Source organism: Capra hircus, chromosome 9 (assembly GCF_001704415.2).
Source record: "Capra hircus breed San Clemente chromosome 9, ASM170441v1, whole genome shotgun sequence".
NCBI lineage: Eukaryota > Metazoa > Chordata > Mammalia > Artiodactyla > Bovidae > Capra > Capra hircus.
Window position 1 is genome coordinate 19583628 of NC_030816.1, and position 17592 is coordinate 19601219.

Here is a 17592-nt window from a genome sequence, read left to right on the forward strand (position 1 = left end):
TTAATGTGTTGTTAGAGCGTTTTCAGCCATGCAGGGGAATTCCCTGGCGGTCCAGTGGTTAAAACTCCAGGCTTGCACTGCCAAGGGCCTGGATTCAATCCCTGGTCAGGGAACTAAGATCTCACAAGTCAAGCAGCATGCCTCCCTGCCCCGCCCCCCAAGAAAAAATATACAAATAAACTTGTCACTGAGTCCAAGCTCGTATAATTGGCCAATAATTAAGAGAGGAGTTGTTGAGGCAAGGAGTAGTGACTTTATTTGGAAAGCCAGCAAACAGATGATGGTAAGCTCATGCCCCATAGAATCCTCTGGCCTGGCCTGAGTTAGAATTCAGGCTTCTTTTATAGTCAGTGGAGAGGGAGTCAAGTCAGACATTTCATGGTTCTCATCAGCTTCTGGGGCTTTCCCTAGTGGCTGAGCGGTAAAAAACCCACTCAGGAGATATGGGTTCGAACCCTGGGTTGGGAAGATCCACTGGAGAGGGAAATGGCAACCCACTCCAGTATTCTTGCCAGGAAAAATCTCATGGACACAGGAGCCTTCAGTCCATGGGGTTGCGAAGAGTCACATGACTGAGAGACTGAACATCATCAGCCTCTGGAGGGGATGTGTTAGCTTCCCTGTAGTTGTTCACAGGTGGGCCTGGCCTGGATGTTTCCTGTGAGCTGAACAGAGGTTTTTTTTTTTTTTTTTTCCTGCCTTAATGCTCATTATCTGGGAGGTTTCCCAGAGATGGGTCATTATAATATGTGTATAGCTTATAGGCAACCTGCCTTTAGTGATTAACTTGTAATAGACTATAAAAGGTTCTTCGTTATTACAAACTGAGACTGTTTGTTCTGGAAAAAGAAATCCAAAAAGTTACTGGCATTGATAGCCCACAGAAAATTTTGATAGTGCTGCTGTGAATTGTCAGATTTAGAGCAGCAGTGCTCGTTGGTATGTGCTCTAGGATGAACTAGAATTTCTTCTGAATAAAGGAATGGATAAACGTGCTGCCTAGAGTTACTCATTTTGAATCAGCTGAATTTTAGAGAATATTTACAAATTAGAATAATTTTTTTTTTTTTACTCTAGATCAGGGATCTGCAAACTATGACCTGTCAGTCAAATCTAGCTTGTCATCATTTTTGTAAAGTTTTATTGTAACACAGCCACACCTAGTCTGTTGTCTACTACTGCGTTTATGACAGTGGTGACAGTTTTGATAGAGATCAGATGACTTGCAAAGGTGAAAATATTAATCTCTGACCTTTTACAGAGCCGTTCTTCCTGGTAATAGTTAATGATTTAAGCTAGGAACGTCTTTCTAGCTTCTGATGATAATACTGTATCATTATTGGTGGGTTTTCTCTCTCTCTTTTTTTTTTTAATCCCCATTACTGGTGTGTCTGTGTGTGTACATGGGGTGGGGGAGATTATATCCTTTCTATATACAGTTGGTTTCCTTGGGTCAAGATTTGTTAACAATAAATGGAGTGGAGTTGTTGTGGGATAAACATGTAACACTACTTTACATTGCTCAAAATAAAATTGTCTAAAAACAGGTGTATTTACTTCATTTCAGGGGTCTTAACGCAGCTTTTATAAAATTGTTGACTAGGAATCTGTTGAATTTACATATCTTGCTCTGTAACTGGTTCCTTTCAGAATCAAATGCTGATGTAATCTGCAAATGAGTAAAAGTAATCAGCGTTTTCTTCTTAAGATGATAGTGTATAATCATCATCATTATCATCCCTAGTGACAGAGCAAATGTCTCTGTGTTTGTTTCTTTGGTAAAACACTGCAGTTAGGATCAACATTTAGGTGTGGAGCTCCCTGAAAGCTCCTGCTGCCCTATGTGTAAGTGTACAGTCTGTTCTGCAGCCACGGAAGCACACTGCATAAGCAGCTCTATCAGTGCTTTTCTCCCATGCGTACTTAATGTTTTGGATGTCACTACATGTTTAAAAAAATAGGTCAATAAAATTAGTTTTAGCCCTTGAATAGTATCAACTAACTTACAGATTGTATTTTGTTTCTGCTGCTGCTGCTGCTGCTGCTAAGTCGCTTCAGTCGCGTCCGACTCTGGGCGACCCCACAGACGGCAGCCCACCAGGCTCCCCCATCCCTGGGATTCTCCAGGCAAGAACACTGGAGTGGGTTGCCATTTCGGCATTTATTTTTTGTATTTGAAGAAGTACTGTCCTTGTGCTTATATATTTTTATACTTCTCTGTTATTTCTTTGTAAAAATTCCTAGTAGGAGGTCTTATGTTGAAATTTAGGTACATGTTGAAATTGAGATACCTGTTTTCAGATGCCCTAATTTTGAAACGCTCTATGAATTTATGTACCCATAAAAGTATGTGGAAGTTTCCTGCACTTTGACATTGGTATTTCAAATATTTGCCAATGGTATTTAATGTTATAGATGATTTAAAAGTCTAAAAATAAAAGCATTGTTGTCTTTTTCATTTCATTATTAGTAAGGTTGAACATCTTTTCATATCTTTATTTGCTATTTCCATGTACTTCCAACATATTTATGCCCTTATCTGCTTGCTAAGTCACTTCAGTCGTGTCTGACTCTCTGCGACCCTATGGACTGTAGCCCTCCAGGCTCCTCTGTCCATGGATAGAATTCTCCAGGCAAGAATACCAGAATAGGTTGCTGTGTTCTGCTCCAGGGGATCTTCCCCACCCAGGGATCGAACCTGCGTCTCTTATGTTTCCTGCATTGGCAGGATGGTTCTTTACCACTAGCGCCACCTGGGAAGCCCATGTTCTTTCCTGAGTATTCCTAAAAAAATATTTCTCCAACTAATAGGTTTGCACTTGGGAGAGAAAATAGTGGGCTGTTTTTCCTTTTTGATAATGGTTTAGATAGGACTTGGAGTTCAGTTAAATGGAACATTATTAATACTTGAGGAACTGTTTAAAGGAAGGATGTTTGGTGCAGATAATAGATCACAGTAGAGTACCTTTGGTGACAGAATGCCTTCACTTGGTGCTTTAATATGTGAGTGCCTAATCAGATGAATTAAGATAAACCCAGTTTTGAGATTGGTGTAGAATCTACAGTTTTCACTTGTTCTGGACCTCAAAGCTGGTGGAAGTGTTTCTTTGGCTACCATTTTTTAAACTTGAGTTAATTCAAACTTAATTTATAAATTGCATATGAATAGAAAATAAAATAATTTGATACAGTATTTTATTAAAATTAAAGCTTTTATGTTGGGGTTAATATGGTAGAAAATAGATTCAGGTCTGATTTTATTATTAATCTCTTTATATGTTTTGATAATATAGAGAATGTCTATTTTAAATATGGTAAAATAATGGTGATTAATTGTGTGGATATGTTTGTCATTTTGTGATTCTTGTGTTTATTAAACTGCTAGAAAGTTCTCCTTGCCTGCCAATTTCAATAGCATGTAACATGATAATTCTGTAAAGGTGTCTTATTTAACATCATGATGATAAGTGCCTTGTCATTCCTCCATTACTTGGAAGCAACCGCAATTGCAAACATAAAACCCAATGGGAGCATCATAATTATGTGATAAGTCTGCTTTAAGGTAGCTATTCAGGTCATCTGTAATGTGCTCATTACTTTTCAAGGGTATAATTGAAATGAAGTCTCAAAATTCTTGTACAGAACTTGTTAACACCCACAAATAAGTCTACAGTCTTCAGTTTTAGAGTCACTATGTTAACCATTAATAAAGATACACGTACTGCTATAGCTTTTATATAAATTTCAAGATTTAAAATTGCTTTCAAATTACTATAAATGTTTTTCAGTGCTTATCCTTTTTTTCTGTTCCTAAATGTTAACAGGCTAGTAGTAAATAGTTCACAGATTGACCCTGGTCCATGGTATATTTTGAGACATTGTAGACAGTGAAAGAAGGAATGAACAAGAAGGTAAAATGATAGATAAATCAGGAAGAGGCAAATGTCAGTTAAGTAAAAATGGCCAACATAAGTGAAAATGAAGTTTAAGAGAACATTGAAAAGTGATAAATTAGCTGAACAGTGAAGGTTTTTTGTAACTCAAAAGGGAAAATTAAGAGCCAGGAAATGCTCTGGTGTTAAACTTTTATCAAAAGATAACTAAAGAAATAGAATCAATTAAAATAACGCAAAATAATTTTAACTTTTAAGTGGTTAGGATATAGTCGTTGAAAATAGATTGTTTTGACTTTCCAGCTTCCCTAGTAGCTCAGCTGGTAAAGAATCTGCCTGCAATGCAGGAGACCCTGGTTTGATTCTTGTGTTGGGAAGATCCTGTGGAGAAGGGATAGGCTACCCACTCCAGTATTCTTGCCTGGAGAATTCCATGGACTGTATAGTCCATGGGTTCACAAAGAGTCGGATACGACTGAGTGACTTTCCACAAGTGCATTCTACACGTATTGTCATACAATATGCTTTGATCAGATTTTTTCCTGAGTCCCAGTTCTCAGATAATGTCTGTATATGGGATCACAGATGCCTACCTATCAAATATTACAGAGCAAGTGCTAACATTTCCAAACAGATTGATGATAGAGTTGATATTTTACATTAGACGGTACTTCTGTGATTAAAAGTTCAGTATCTGTTAGCAGAAATCAGATATCTTCAGCCAAAGAAAGCTGCTAAGTCAGCATCGAATTTGTGTATATCTGATAAGTAAGTTTATTTGGTGACTCATAGATATTACTGATCTATTTAAGTTATTTTTGGCAGAAAATAAGCTTTTTATCTTATTTGTATTTTTTTTTTACAAGGCCAAAAGATGTCTTCTACCTACTTGTAGACATTATAAATTTATTAACTTTTTGCATATTTTCCTTTGTAGGCCCAGATTATTCTTCATCAGCATGGTTACCTGGTAATGAATCATTGTGGCAGGCCACAACTGTCCCATCTAACCAGCGAAATAGCCACATCAGGAGACATAGTATAGCTTCTGACAGTGGTGATACTGGCATTGGAACTTCCTGTTCTGACAGCGTGGAAGGTGAGCTAAATTCTTACTGGTCAGACATGAAGCTTTGTGGAATGGTTGTAATTGAGAAAGCAAGGGACATGTCTTATTGTTCCAAACTAAAAAATTATAAAATAATGTTTGAATATTTAGTAATATTCAGTGTTGTTGTATATCAAATGAAACCATTCTTCTGATCAGATTAGTTTTTCCTTCCTTCATTTTTAAACTAAACTTTTTATTTTGAAATAATTGTAAATTCACACGTGATTTAAAGAAATAGTACAGAGATGCTAATGCAACCTTCATCTCATTGCTCCCCCAGCCCTTGGTCTCTTGCAAAACTGCACTGCAGTATCACCACATTGATAAGGTCAAATATAGAACGTTTCTCTCACCCCAGTATACCTGATTCTGTTCATACCCACTTTCCCTCCCGCCTCTTCTTACCTGTTGGAAACCACTAATCTAGTCTCCACTTCTGTAATTTTGTTTGTCATTTAAAGCATACCCTATAAATTGTGCCATATAGTATGTAACTCTGGAATTGGCTTTTTTCTGTGGAGATTCATCCCAGTTGTTGTGTGCATTAGTCGTCCCTTTCTTTTTATAGCAATGGTGGCATTGGAGAGACCACATTTTGCCTGACCATTAAACCACTGAAAGACATCTGGGTTGTTTACAGTTTGGGGCTTTTAGAAATAAAGCTGCTATAAACATTCGTGCATAAGTTTTGGCGTGAACATGCGTCTTCACTTCTCTGTGGTCAGTGGCCAAGAGTGCAGTTGCTGGTCGTATGGGAGTTGCGTGTTTAGTTTTTGAAGAAACTGTCACACTCTTTTCCAGAGTGACTACTATGTTTTCATCAGCAATGCAAATAGATGAGTATGAGTCATCAAGCTTTCTCTTCAGCCTTGCTAGCCCCTGGTGATTTTTATTTATTTGTTTTTTCTTTGGTTTTTAAATTTTAGGTTTTCTGATAGGAATGTAGTGATATCTCATTTTGGTTTTAATTCTCATTTAAAGGTTAATAATGTTGAACATTATTTCACAGATGTTTATTTGCCATCTATCTGTTCTGTTTGCTGAAATGTTCTTGTCTTTTGCCTGTATTCTAGTTGGATTTTCTCCGTTTTTATTGTTGAGTTTTGAGCATTCTTTGTGTATTTCAGACACTAATCCTTTGTTGGCTATTTGATTTGTAAACATTTTCTTCCAGTCTGGTTTGTCTTTCATCCTCTAACCGTGTCTTTTGCAGAGCAGCAGTTTTTAAGCTTGTAAATCCAGTGTATCTGTTTTTGCCTGTATGGACCGTGCTTTTGGAATGAAGGCTGAGAACTCTTTGTCTAGTCCTAGATCTTGAATATTTTACTTTTTTTTTTTCCTCTCTCTCTCTCTTTTTTTTTTTTTCCCCTAAAAATTTAGTCATTTTATATTCTGTAAGTCTGTGGTCCATTTTGAGTTAATATTTTTATAATGTGTTTATGTTTGGGTATTCCTGAGACTACTCTTAGGCTCAGTTATTTGCTGGAACTCAGAAAAGATTTTGTACTAGAGGTTGTTTTTTACAGCAAAGGATACTGATTTAAATTAGCAACAGAGAAGTAGAGGGCAGGGTCCAGAAAACACGAGGCCCAGTCTCCCAGTTGTCCTCTCCCAGTGGAGCTGTGTGGACAGTGATTGGTTCTCTCAGCAGTGTTGTGCGAGGGCACATCCGGCGGCAAGGCCATCCAGTCCTTGGTGTTCGGGAATTTTACTGTGGGTAGGTTATATTGATATGGTTGAATGCCCGGATGCTTGACCTTAGTTTCCAGCCTTTGAGAAGTCAAGCTGACCTTACATGGTTCAAGACTCCTACCATAAATCACATTATTAGCATAGACTATATGCTTGGAGTTACCCAAGGTCCCCAGGTAAACAAAGACACTCTTATTAGGCAGGATGTTTCAAGAATTTAGAGGTTACATCTTAGGAGCCAGACAAGGGCCAAACCTTTCTTGGAATGTGTGGTGTGTGGAAAACCCAGACATGCTGATCCTCAACTGCACAGTGTGAGATTTAGATTGAGGTTTCTTTTCTTTGCAATATAAATCTTGAAACCAGAATAATATCCACTTAATTTTTTTCCAAATTGTTTTAGCTGTTCTGGTTGTTTAGTTTTTCTGTGTAAGTTTTAAATAATTTTGACTATACAAAAAGTCTTGCTGGGAATTTAATAGGAATTGTGTTGTCCATTATCAGTTTGGGGAGAGTTGCCATCTTTACTCTGTTGAGTCTGCTAATCCATTAAAATGGTATGTTTTCCCATTTATTTAGATCTTATTTCATTCACCAGTGTTGTATAGTTTTGTTACATGTCCAATACATGTTTTGTTAGATTTATAGCTAAGTATTTCATTCTTGGGAGAGTGATTGTAAATGGCATTTTATAGTCCAAGTTTGGTACCAATATGTTAGTTGTGTATTACAAGATTGCTGAACTCACTCTTTTGTTCTCAGAGGGTTTTTGGGGGGTTTGTTTCTTGGAATTTTCTCTGTAGATGGTTATGTCATCTGTGAGTAGGAGTGCTTTTCCTTTTGATATCGGGATAATACTAGCTTTCTAAAATGAATTGGGAAGTGTTTCTTTCTATTTTCTGGAAGAGATGGTGTAGAGTGGTTTTAATTCTTTAAATGTTTAGTAGAATTCTTCAGTGACACCATATGGGCCTAGAAAATTTTTTTTTATATTAATAGCTTAAAATCATGAGTTAAGTTTCCTTAATAGTCGTCGTTCTTCACTCAGTCGTATCCAACTCTGTGACCTCGTGGACTGCAGCACACCAGGCTTCCCTGTCCTTCACTATCTCCTGGAGTTCACTAAACTCAAGTCCATTGAGTCCGTGATGCCATCCAACCATCTCATCCTCTGTCACCTGCTTCTCCTCTTGCCCTCAATCTTTCCCAGAATCAGGGTCTTTTCCAATGAGTCAGTTCTTTGCATCAGTTGCCCAAAGTATTGGAGTTTCAGCTTCAGCATCAGTCCTTCCAATGAATATTCAGTGTTGATTTCCTTTAGGATTGACTGGTTTGATCTCCTTGCAGTCCAAGGGACTCTCAGGAGTCTTCTCCAGCACCAATAGTGCTAATAGTCGTAGAACTACTCAAATTATCTTTCATGTTGGGTGAGTTGCAATAGTTTGTCGTTTTGAGGAAGTAGATCCTGTTGGATGATGGTGTTGATCTTTTTTTTGTATCCTTGATGATTTTCTGTCGAGTTGTTCAGTTGTTGAAAAAAGACGTATTAAACGTCTCAACTGTAATTGTGGATTTGTACGTTTAATCGTTTAGTTTTATAACCTGCAACTCTTGTTCTGTGCATGTGCAATTAGGTTTGCTGTATGTTCTTGGTGGGTTGTCTCTTTTATTATTGTACGATGTCTTTCTCTGTCTCTGGTAATTTTTTTGTGCTGAAGTTTACTTGGGCTGCAAGGAGATCCAACCAGTCCATCCTAAAGGAGATCAGTCCTGGGTGTTCATTGGAAGGACTGATGTTGAAGCTGAAACTCCAGTACTTTGGCCACCTGATGTGAAGAGCTGACTCATTGGAAAAGACCCTGATGCTGGGAAAGATTGAGGGCAGGAGGAGAAGGGGACGACAGAGGATGAGATGGTTGGATGGCATCACCGACTCAATGGACATGGGTTTGGGTGGACTCTGGGAGTTGACGATGGACAGGGAGGCCTGGCGTGCTGCGGTTCATGGGGTCACAAAGAGTCAGACACAACTGAATGACTGAACTGAACTACTTTAGTTTAATATAGCCTCTTCTACTTCCTTTTGATTAATGTTTAAATGGTATATATTTTCTATTCTTTTACTTCTAACTTGTCTAAACATTATATTCAAAGTTAAATCACTATTAACAATGTACAGTTGGGTCATGGTTTTTAATCCACTTTGCCAATCTTTGTCTTTTAGTTGGTATATTTAGTCTATTTACATATAATGTAATTATTGATGTATTAATACTCAGATTTTCTGTTTGTTCTCTTTGTTTTTGTTTTCACTTTCTTGGCTTTCTCTGGATTACTCGAACAATTTTAGAATTCTACCTGGATTTAACTATAGTATTTCTAAAAGGGTATCTCTTTGTATAGCTCTTCTAGCAGTTGCTCTAGGTATTATATGTTATATATAATATACATAGCTTATGTATATATAGCTTACCATTTTAACATTTGGAGTATAGAAGCATTTTCTCCCTTTATATCCTTTTGTGTACCCCATTTATAATAAAATTGTTTCAGCTCTTTCCTTTACATACAATCATAACCATATCAGACAGTGTTATAATTTTTACATCATCTATTAAACATCATCTAGGAAGCTCAGGAGGAGATAGAGAACCTGCTATATTTACCCATATTTTTGCTTCCTGTGTTCTTCCTTTGTGTTGTTCCAAGGTTCCATTTTATTGTTTACATTTGGTTTAGAGGATTTCCTTTAGTCATTTCTTTAGGATACATTTGCTAGCAACAAATTATCTTAGTTTTTCCCCAACTGAGACTGTCTTGATTTCACCTTGATTCCTAAAGGATGGTTTCAGTAGGTATACAATACTGCGTAGTTTGACAGTTCTTTTCTTTTATTACTTGAAAAATATTGTCACTTCTTTCTGACCTCCATGGTTGATTAACAGTGTTGTGATAGTTTCAGTTATACAGCAAAGTGTTTTCAGTTCAGTCAGTTCAGTCCAGTCGCTCAGTCGTGTCCAACTCTTTGCGACCCCATGGACCGCAGCACACCAGGCCTCCCTGTCCATCACCAACTCCCAGAGTTCACTCAAACACATGTCCATTGAATCAATGATGCCATCCAACCATCTCATCCTGCCATCCCCTTCTCCTCCTGCCCTCAATCTTTCCCAGCATCAGGGTCTTTTCAAATAAGTCAGCTCTTCGCATCAGGTGGCCAAAGTATTGGAGTTTCAGCTTCAACATCAATCCTGCCAATGAACACTCAGGACTGATTTCCTTTAGGATGGAAAGGATGGTTGGATCTCCTTGCAGTCCAAAGGACTCACGAGAGTCTTCTCCAACACCACAGTTCAAAAGCATCAATTCTTCGGTGCTCAGCTTTCTTTATAGTCCACTTTCACATCCATACATGACTACTGAAAAAACCATAGCCTTACACGTATACATGTTATCTATTCTTTTTCAAATTCTTTTTCCTTTTTAGGTTGTTACATAATACTGAGCAGAGTTCCTGTGTTATGCAGTAAGCCCCTGTTGGTTATCCATTTTAAATATAGCAGTGTGTACATATCAATCCCAAACTCCCTATTTCTTCCCCTAACCCTTCTCCCTTGGTAACCAAGTTCATTCTCTAAGTCTGTGAATCTGTTTCTGTTTTGTGTATAAGTTCATTTGTACCATTTGTTTTTAGGTCACTGCATATCAGTGATATCCTATGATGTTAGTAAACTAGTTTTCAAAAGATGAAATGATTTATTCTCATCAATATGATGATTAAGAGCTATAGCTTTGGTTAGACCTATTATCAATTAATTATCTGTGCAACCTTGAATAATTCCTCATTTCTCTGAGCCTGAGATTTTTCATCTCCAAATTGGAGATAATATTTTTTTAAAGTCTTACGAAAATTTAATAATATGACTTTTAAATTGCTTAGCACAGTTTCTTTGTAGTACCATCAGTACTTTAATAAAAAGTGATTGTTCTCCTTCCCTGTACTCTTAACTTTTTTTCGTGTCTCTTCAAATTTTTCCTCCCTGGGGAGGTTGCCTAAAACAGTGATACTTCTGTTGCTACTGTCACAGCTTTGTACCTACTACCCTGCTTTACTTTGGGTTTGTTACTTGTTGTTTATTGTTTGTTGTTTGGGTTTGTTATTTACTGTTTATATCATAGAATAGGGACTGGTATAGGGAGTAGTATGTACTGGCTGCTCGGTTTTGTTCAATGAAACAATGCGTATATATGTGTGTGTGTATGTATATATAGAGAGAGACTTTCAGTTACAGATTCTTGTTTTAGCCTGCTTTGCACTTGATGTTTCTGGCGTTAGTGCCTCTTTGATGTTTCCCTGGAGAGGTGGACTCCCCGTGCTCCATTCCCAAGACTTATTTTTCAGTAGTGACCACACTCCGTTTTCTCTCTTCCGAAATTTCGTTGTAATCTCTTATTGCTGACAGTCCTATATTATTCATTGCCATGAGTCTCCACTTGATTGCTTTTCTGTTATTTCAGTGGGTTCTATGAGGGGGAAAATGTAACTTTGTGAACTTAGGCAATAATCTTAAACAAGAGAATTTATCATGTAGATATAAATGAGAAAAAATAAAGAGAAAAATAATTTTAAAAAGATTGTGAAACTTTTCCTTAACGTCAACTAGTATGTGTATTTTTTCTATTCCCCCACCATGATTTTAAAAAAGGTGAAAAATGCACATTTTAAAAAAGTACATTTAAAATGGAGTAAATTTATTTTATATGAACATAATTTTAAAAGCAAATTTGTATTTCAAGTATTAAATTTATGGGCTTTGAAAATTTTAAATGCATTTAGAATTAAAGAGAGAAAAAGTAAAATTTCCCTTTATCTTCCATCTTCTGATCCTTGCTTTGTTGTCAGAGGTCACAAGTGTTACTAGGGTATTGCATGTTCTTCTAGATATTTTGTTCTGTGTTTATTCACATACACACAAACTTTAGAATAAAACTGGATCATCCCGTATATACTTTGTAATTGGCTTAAAAAAACACAAAAAACCTGTGTATTGCAGTTCTAAAAAAAGAGTTTGTTTTCTTTTTCATTGTGATATGAGTCATATAAGCTAATGCATATTACCTGAGGCTTCTAGAATTGCTCTGTTCTCCACGGAAATCCAGCCATTGAGATAAGCCGAGGACTAGGTTAGACTCAGGAATTCAAGGGTTAGGCAGGCTTACATGGGGGCTTTCTTCGTGATGCTTTGAAAATAATACACAGAATGAATGAAAGTCCTCCTACCAGTTTACAGCAGAATCAAGCAATAAATCAGAGAAGAAAACAAGTTTATAATCTCTATTAGATATTGAGATTTCTCTAGCACATGTATCAACCTAAGTACTTTTTAAAAACACATGCTTATTTGGAAATTTACTGCATGATATAAAAACAGCATTTCAAAGTAGTAAGGGAGGATTAAGCCTGAAAAAAGTATTATCAGAGCCTGACCTCAAACTGTAAGACAAAATTAAATTTAAAATGGAGTAAATTTATTTTATATTTTTACATTAGAAATATTCTTAAACAAGCCATACAACACAGATTTTAATAGAAATTCAAACATTTTGAACACTGCTAAAAGCTACTAAGTATAAAAGGAAACATACTAGGAATAAATATTTGTAATCAAATTTACAGGAAAATATATCCTTCTTATTTAATGCACCCAAATAGGTGTTTATCTATAAAATTTTAAATATTTCATAATTGAAAAACTTCATAGATAAAAGGTAGAAACACACAATTCATGTAAAAATTACAAATGGCCAATAAACACGAAAAAGATGATCTTAGTGAAGTGAAAGTCGTCATAGTGAAGTGAAGACTGTACAATTAGATACCACTTTCACCAGTGAAATTGCCCCTTTTCAAAAAAAAAGTAATATCCAGTGTCTAATCAAAGTTGAGGAAAAAAAACAGTAATCTAAAATATAGTGTATGTAGTTAGCCTTTATAGAGGGCAATTTGGCAATGATAACTTAACAGTTGTGTGGCTGTTAACTATGTTCTAGGCACCTACACGTGTTAACTCATTTAATCCTCATGGCAGTTCTCTGATGGGAAACCTGTAAATAATATATGTAAAGTGTATATATCCTTGATTCAGCATACACACAGGTAAATAAAGATAACATATATGAGTATTCACGTAACACTGTTTAGAAGAAAGTTAGAAGCAACTCCAAGTGTCTTATCAGTAGGGAAGTGGTTAAATATTTCACTGTGTATTCAGTTAAAGTAATTAGGTAGCTACATATATACCAACCTAGAAAGATCTTGAAGTGAATTTGCAACTTAAGATAATTAACTAAGCACAGTCTTCTACTGTTGTTTCTTTCTGAAAACCCACTAAAAGTCAGGACAAAAATTAAAAATCCAAACCAAATTTTACATTCTAAAACAGCAACGAGAAATTCAGGAATAAACCGTTGATTTATACTATTAAAAATCCTTAGAAGTGCTCAAGAACCAGTAGTATCAGACTTGCTATGTTTTCCCACCATATAGTAAAGGTTTGTCTCCTTTCTATATTCTGTTCTTTGGATTCAAGTGAGAGGGGAAGGATTAAACTCCACCTCCTAGAAGAGGAAGTTTCTGAGTTTAATATTTGAAATTGTTCTTTAAGATATGTTTGTCCTTTCTTATTTATCTATTCAGTAATTTGTGAATATCAACATGAGCACTTTGTTAAAGTGGTGCACTCATTATGCCAGCAAATTTGGAAAACTCTGCAGTGGCCACAGGACTGGAAAAGATCAGTTTTCATTCCAATCCCAAAGAAAGGCAATGCCAAAGAATGTTCAAATTACCATACAACTGCACTCACTTTACATGCTAGCAAGAGGGTCAAAATCCATTAAGCTAGGCTTCAGCAGTACGTGAACCAAGAACTTCCAGATGTACAAGCTGAATTTAGAAATGGCAGAGGAACCAGAGAAAAATTTGCCAACATACACTGGATCATAGAAAAAGCAAGGGAATTCCAAAAAAAATCTATTTTTGCTTCATTGACTATGCTAAAGCCTTTGACTGTGTGGATCACAACAAAGTGCAGAATATTCCTATATAGAGAAAGCATGGGAGTTTCAGAAAAACATCTCCCTCTGTTTCATCGACTGCACTAAAGCTTTTGACTATTGGGATGATGACAAGGAAAGCTCTTAGAGAGATGAGAATACCAGATCTTCTTACTTATCTCCTGAGAAACCTGTATTCAGGTCAAGAAGCAACGGTTAGAACCCGTTATGGAACACCTGATTGGTTCAAGATTGAGGAAGGAGTACAACAGAGCTGTCTGCTGTCACCCCTTTTGTTTAAATGGCAACCCACTCCAGTACTCTTGCCTGGAAAATCCCATAGACAGAGGAGCCTGGTAGGCTACAGTCCATGGGGTCCGAAAGAGTCGGACACGACTAAGCGACTTCACTTTCACTTTCACACACTGAGCACATCATGCAAAATGCCAGGCTGGGTGAGTTACAAGCTGGAATCAAGACAGGCAGGAGAAACATTGTCAACCTCAGATATGTGGATGATAACACTCTAATGGCAGAAAGCGAAGAGGAACTAAAGAACCTCTTGATGAGGGTTGAGGGGAGAGTGGGAGAGCCAACTGAAGACTAAATATTAAAAAAAACTAAGATCATGCCATTAGCCCTGTTACATGGCAAACAGAAGGGGAAAAGGTGGAAGTAGTGACAGATTTCCTCTTCTTGGGCTCCAAAATCACTGTGGACAGTGACTGCAGCCATGAAATCAGAAGGCCATTGCCTCTTGGTAGGAAAGCGATGGCAAACCTAGACAGTGTGTTGAAAAGAAGAGACATTACTCTGCTGACAAAGGTCCGTATATCAAAGCAATGGTCTTCCCAGTGGTCAGGTATGGTTGTGAGAGCTGGACTGTAAAGAACGCCAAAGAATTGATGTCTTCGAACGGTGACGCTGGACAGCAGGGAGATCAAACCAGTCCATCTTAAGGGAGATCAGCCCTGGATACTCACTGGAAAGACTGACACTGAAGCTGGAACTCCAGTATTCTGGTCATCTGATGTGAACAGATGACCCAGCTGCCCTAGAAAAGATTGAGGGCTGAAGGAGAAGAGCATCAGAGGATGAGATGGCTGGACAGCATCACCAATGCAATGAACATGAACCTGGGCAAACTCTGGGAGATGGTGAGGGACAGGGAGGCCTGGCGTGCTGCAGGCCATGGGGTTGCAAAGAGTTGGACACGACTGGGCGACTGAACAACAACGACTTTCTTAAAGAGATGGGAACCACACCACATTACCTGCCTCCTGAGAAACCTGTATGCAAATCAAGAAGCAACAGTTAGAACTGGACATGGAACAATGGATTGGTTCAAAATTGGAAAAGGAGTATGTCAAGATTGTGTATGCCCACCCTGCATATTTAACTTACATGCAGAGAACATCATGCAAAATGCCAGCGTGGATGAAGCACAGGCTGGAGTCAAGATTGCCTGGAGAAATATCAATAACCTTAGATATGCAGATGATACAACTTAAATGGCAGAAAGTGAAGAGGAACTAAAGAGCCTCTTGATGAAGGTGAAAGAGAAGAGTTGAAAAAGCTGGCTTAAAACTCAACATTCGAAAAACAAAGATCATGGGATTTGGTCTCATTACTTGGTCCCATGGCAAATAGATGGGGAAAAAGTGGAAGCAGTGTCAGATTTCATTTTCCTGGGCTCCAGAATCAATGAATATGGTGACTGCAGCCACAAAATTAAAAGACACTTGCTCCTTGGAAAAAAAAGCTATGACAAACCTAGACAGCATATTAAAAAACAGAGACATCACTTTGCCAACAAAGGTTCCTCTAGTCAAAACTATGGTTTTTCCATTAGTCATGTATGGATGTGATAATTGGACCATAAAGAAGGCTGAGCACTGAATAACTAATGCTTTTGAACTGTGGTGCTGGAGAAGACTCTTAGGAGTCCCTTAGACTGCAGGGAGATCAAACCAGTCAATCCTGAAGGAAATCAACCCTGAATATTCATTGAAGGACTGGTGCTGAAGCTGAAGTTCCAATACTTTGGCCACCTGATGCGAAGAACTGACTCATTAGAACAGACCCTGATGCTGGGAAAGATTAAGGACAAGAGGAGAAGGGGTTAACAGAGGATGAGATAGTTGAATGGCATCACTGACTCAATGGACATGAGTTTGAGCAGAGATAGCGAAGAACAGGGAAAACTGGTGTGTGGCAGTCCATGGGGTCACAAAGAATCGGACATGACTTAGCTACTGAACAAAAACAGCAGCAGCAATCGTTTATTTTAGTATGGGTTGGGTTATTATCCAGGTGTGTGCGTTGGTCGCTCAGTCATGTCCGACTCATTGCGATCCCGTGGACTGCAGCCCGCCAGGCTCCTCTGTCTGTGGAATTCTCCAGACAAGAATACTGGAGTGGATTGCCATTTCCTTCTCCAGGGGATCTTCCTGACCCTGGGATCAAACACAGAACTCTTGAATTGTGGGCAGATTCTTCATCATCTGAGCCACTAGGAAAGCCCAAGCCACCAAAACCAAAAAATACAGATGACCATACAACATCCTATAGTACCTATAGTAATTTGTTGCTCAAATTATTCCAGCTTTTGCCATTGGGAGCTCTTTCAGGTTAACTCCTGTGATACTTTGTGTTCTGCCCCCATCCTTTCGTTCTTGAGCACTTCCTTTTGAATACTATAGGGTGTTGTATGGTCATCTTATGTTTTCCCTACCATAGACCTAGAATCAGCCATTGTTCCAAAGAGCCCTAGTGTTTTTGTTTTTGTTTTTGTTTTTGTTGGAGGAGAGTATTTAGAAACCAAGATCTGTGTGCTGGGAGTGCTTGTTACTGCTGGGATGTCATTACTTCTGTGCCATCATGAAGGACAGAAGTAGCTTCTCTAGGGTATATGTACTCACCTGTATACATGTGCATATCTAAAATTATGTGTGTCTATTCATAAGTATCTGTATTAAGCTAAGTTTGTTCATACTGTCGTCTCTCACTCTAGTCCAGTACAGCAGAGCTCATTTTAGCTTTTTCCCCTCCTTGTCTATAGTTTCCCTCTCCAGTAGTGAGACACCTCCTACCATCCACCATGCATTTACATATTTGTTTATCTCCCAGTGTACAAGTAAAGCACGTTTGAAACTATTAACCCATATTTCCCTGTATTTGTTTCCCAGGGCTACCATAACAAATTACTATAAACTGGGGGCTGCTTACAACAGCAGAAATATATTTTCTCAGTTCTGGAGACGATAGAGTAAAATCAAGGTATCAGCTGGGCTCTGTTTTTTCAAAGGCTCTAGAGACAAGTCTTCCTTAACTGCCTCTCTAGATTCTGCTGCTCACCGGGAATCTTTGGCCTTCTTTGGTTTGTGGCACCATAGCTTTCTTTTCTGCTTCTCTAGGTCCCCTCTGTGTCTTCACGTCTCTCTCTTTCCCTTTGTAAGGACACTGGTCGTTGGATTTAGGGCTCACCCACATACAGTATGACCTCATCTTAACTTACTACATCTGTGAAGACCTGATTTCAAAATAAGATAACATTCACAGGTACTAGGGGGTTAAGATTTCTGTGTCTATGTGGAGCACACAGTTCATTCCACGGCACTATTACATGTATTAATATCTGGTTAAATAGAAAGGCATAAACTTTTTGGAGAGTAATTTGAACTAAGTGGAGTTGAAAATAAAACAGGAAACTACTGTGAAGTTTTAAAGAATGTATTATTTGTTATTTGGTTTCATCAATAAACTTTAAAAATTAACGTTTTTGAGGATAGAATTGTGTGGAAAGGATAAAGATCTGGAGATTTAAAGGTTGTAGAATGG

The 17592-nt window shown here is 37.8% G+C and overlaps 1 protein-coding gene across 1 annotated transcript in view; it reads left to right on the forward strand.

Moving 5' to 3' along the window:
* Positions 1–17592, forward strand: part of CEP85L (centrosomal protein 85 like) — a 147050-nt gene that overhangs the window by 17504 nt on the left and 111954 nt on the right. Inside the window, exon 2 of the mRNA XM_018053019.1 lies at positions 4831–4992. Coding sequence (XP_017908508.1) covers positions 4831–4992 — 162 coding nt within the window. The remainder of the gene's footprint in view (positions 1–4830; positions 4993–17592) is intronic.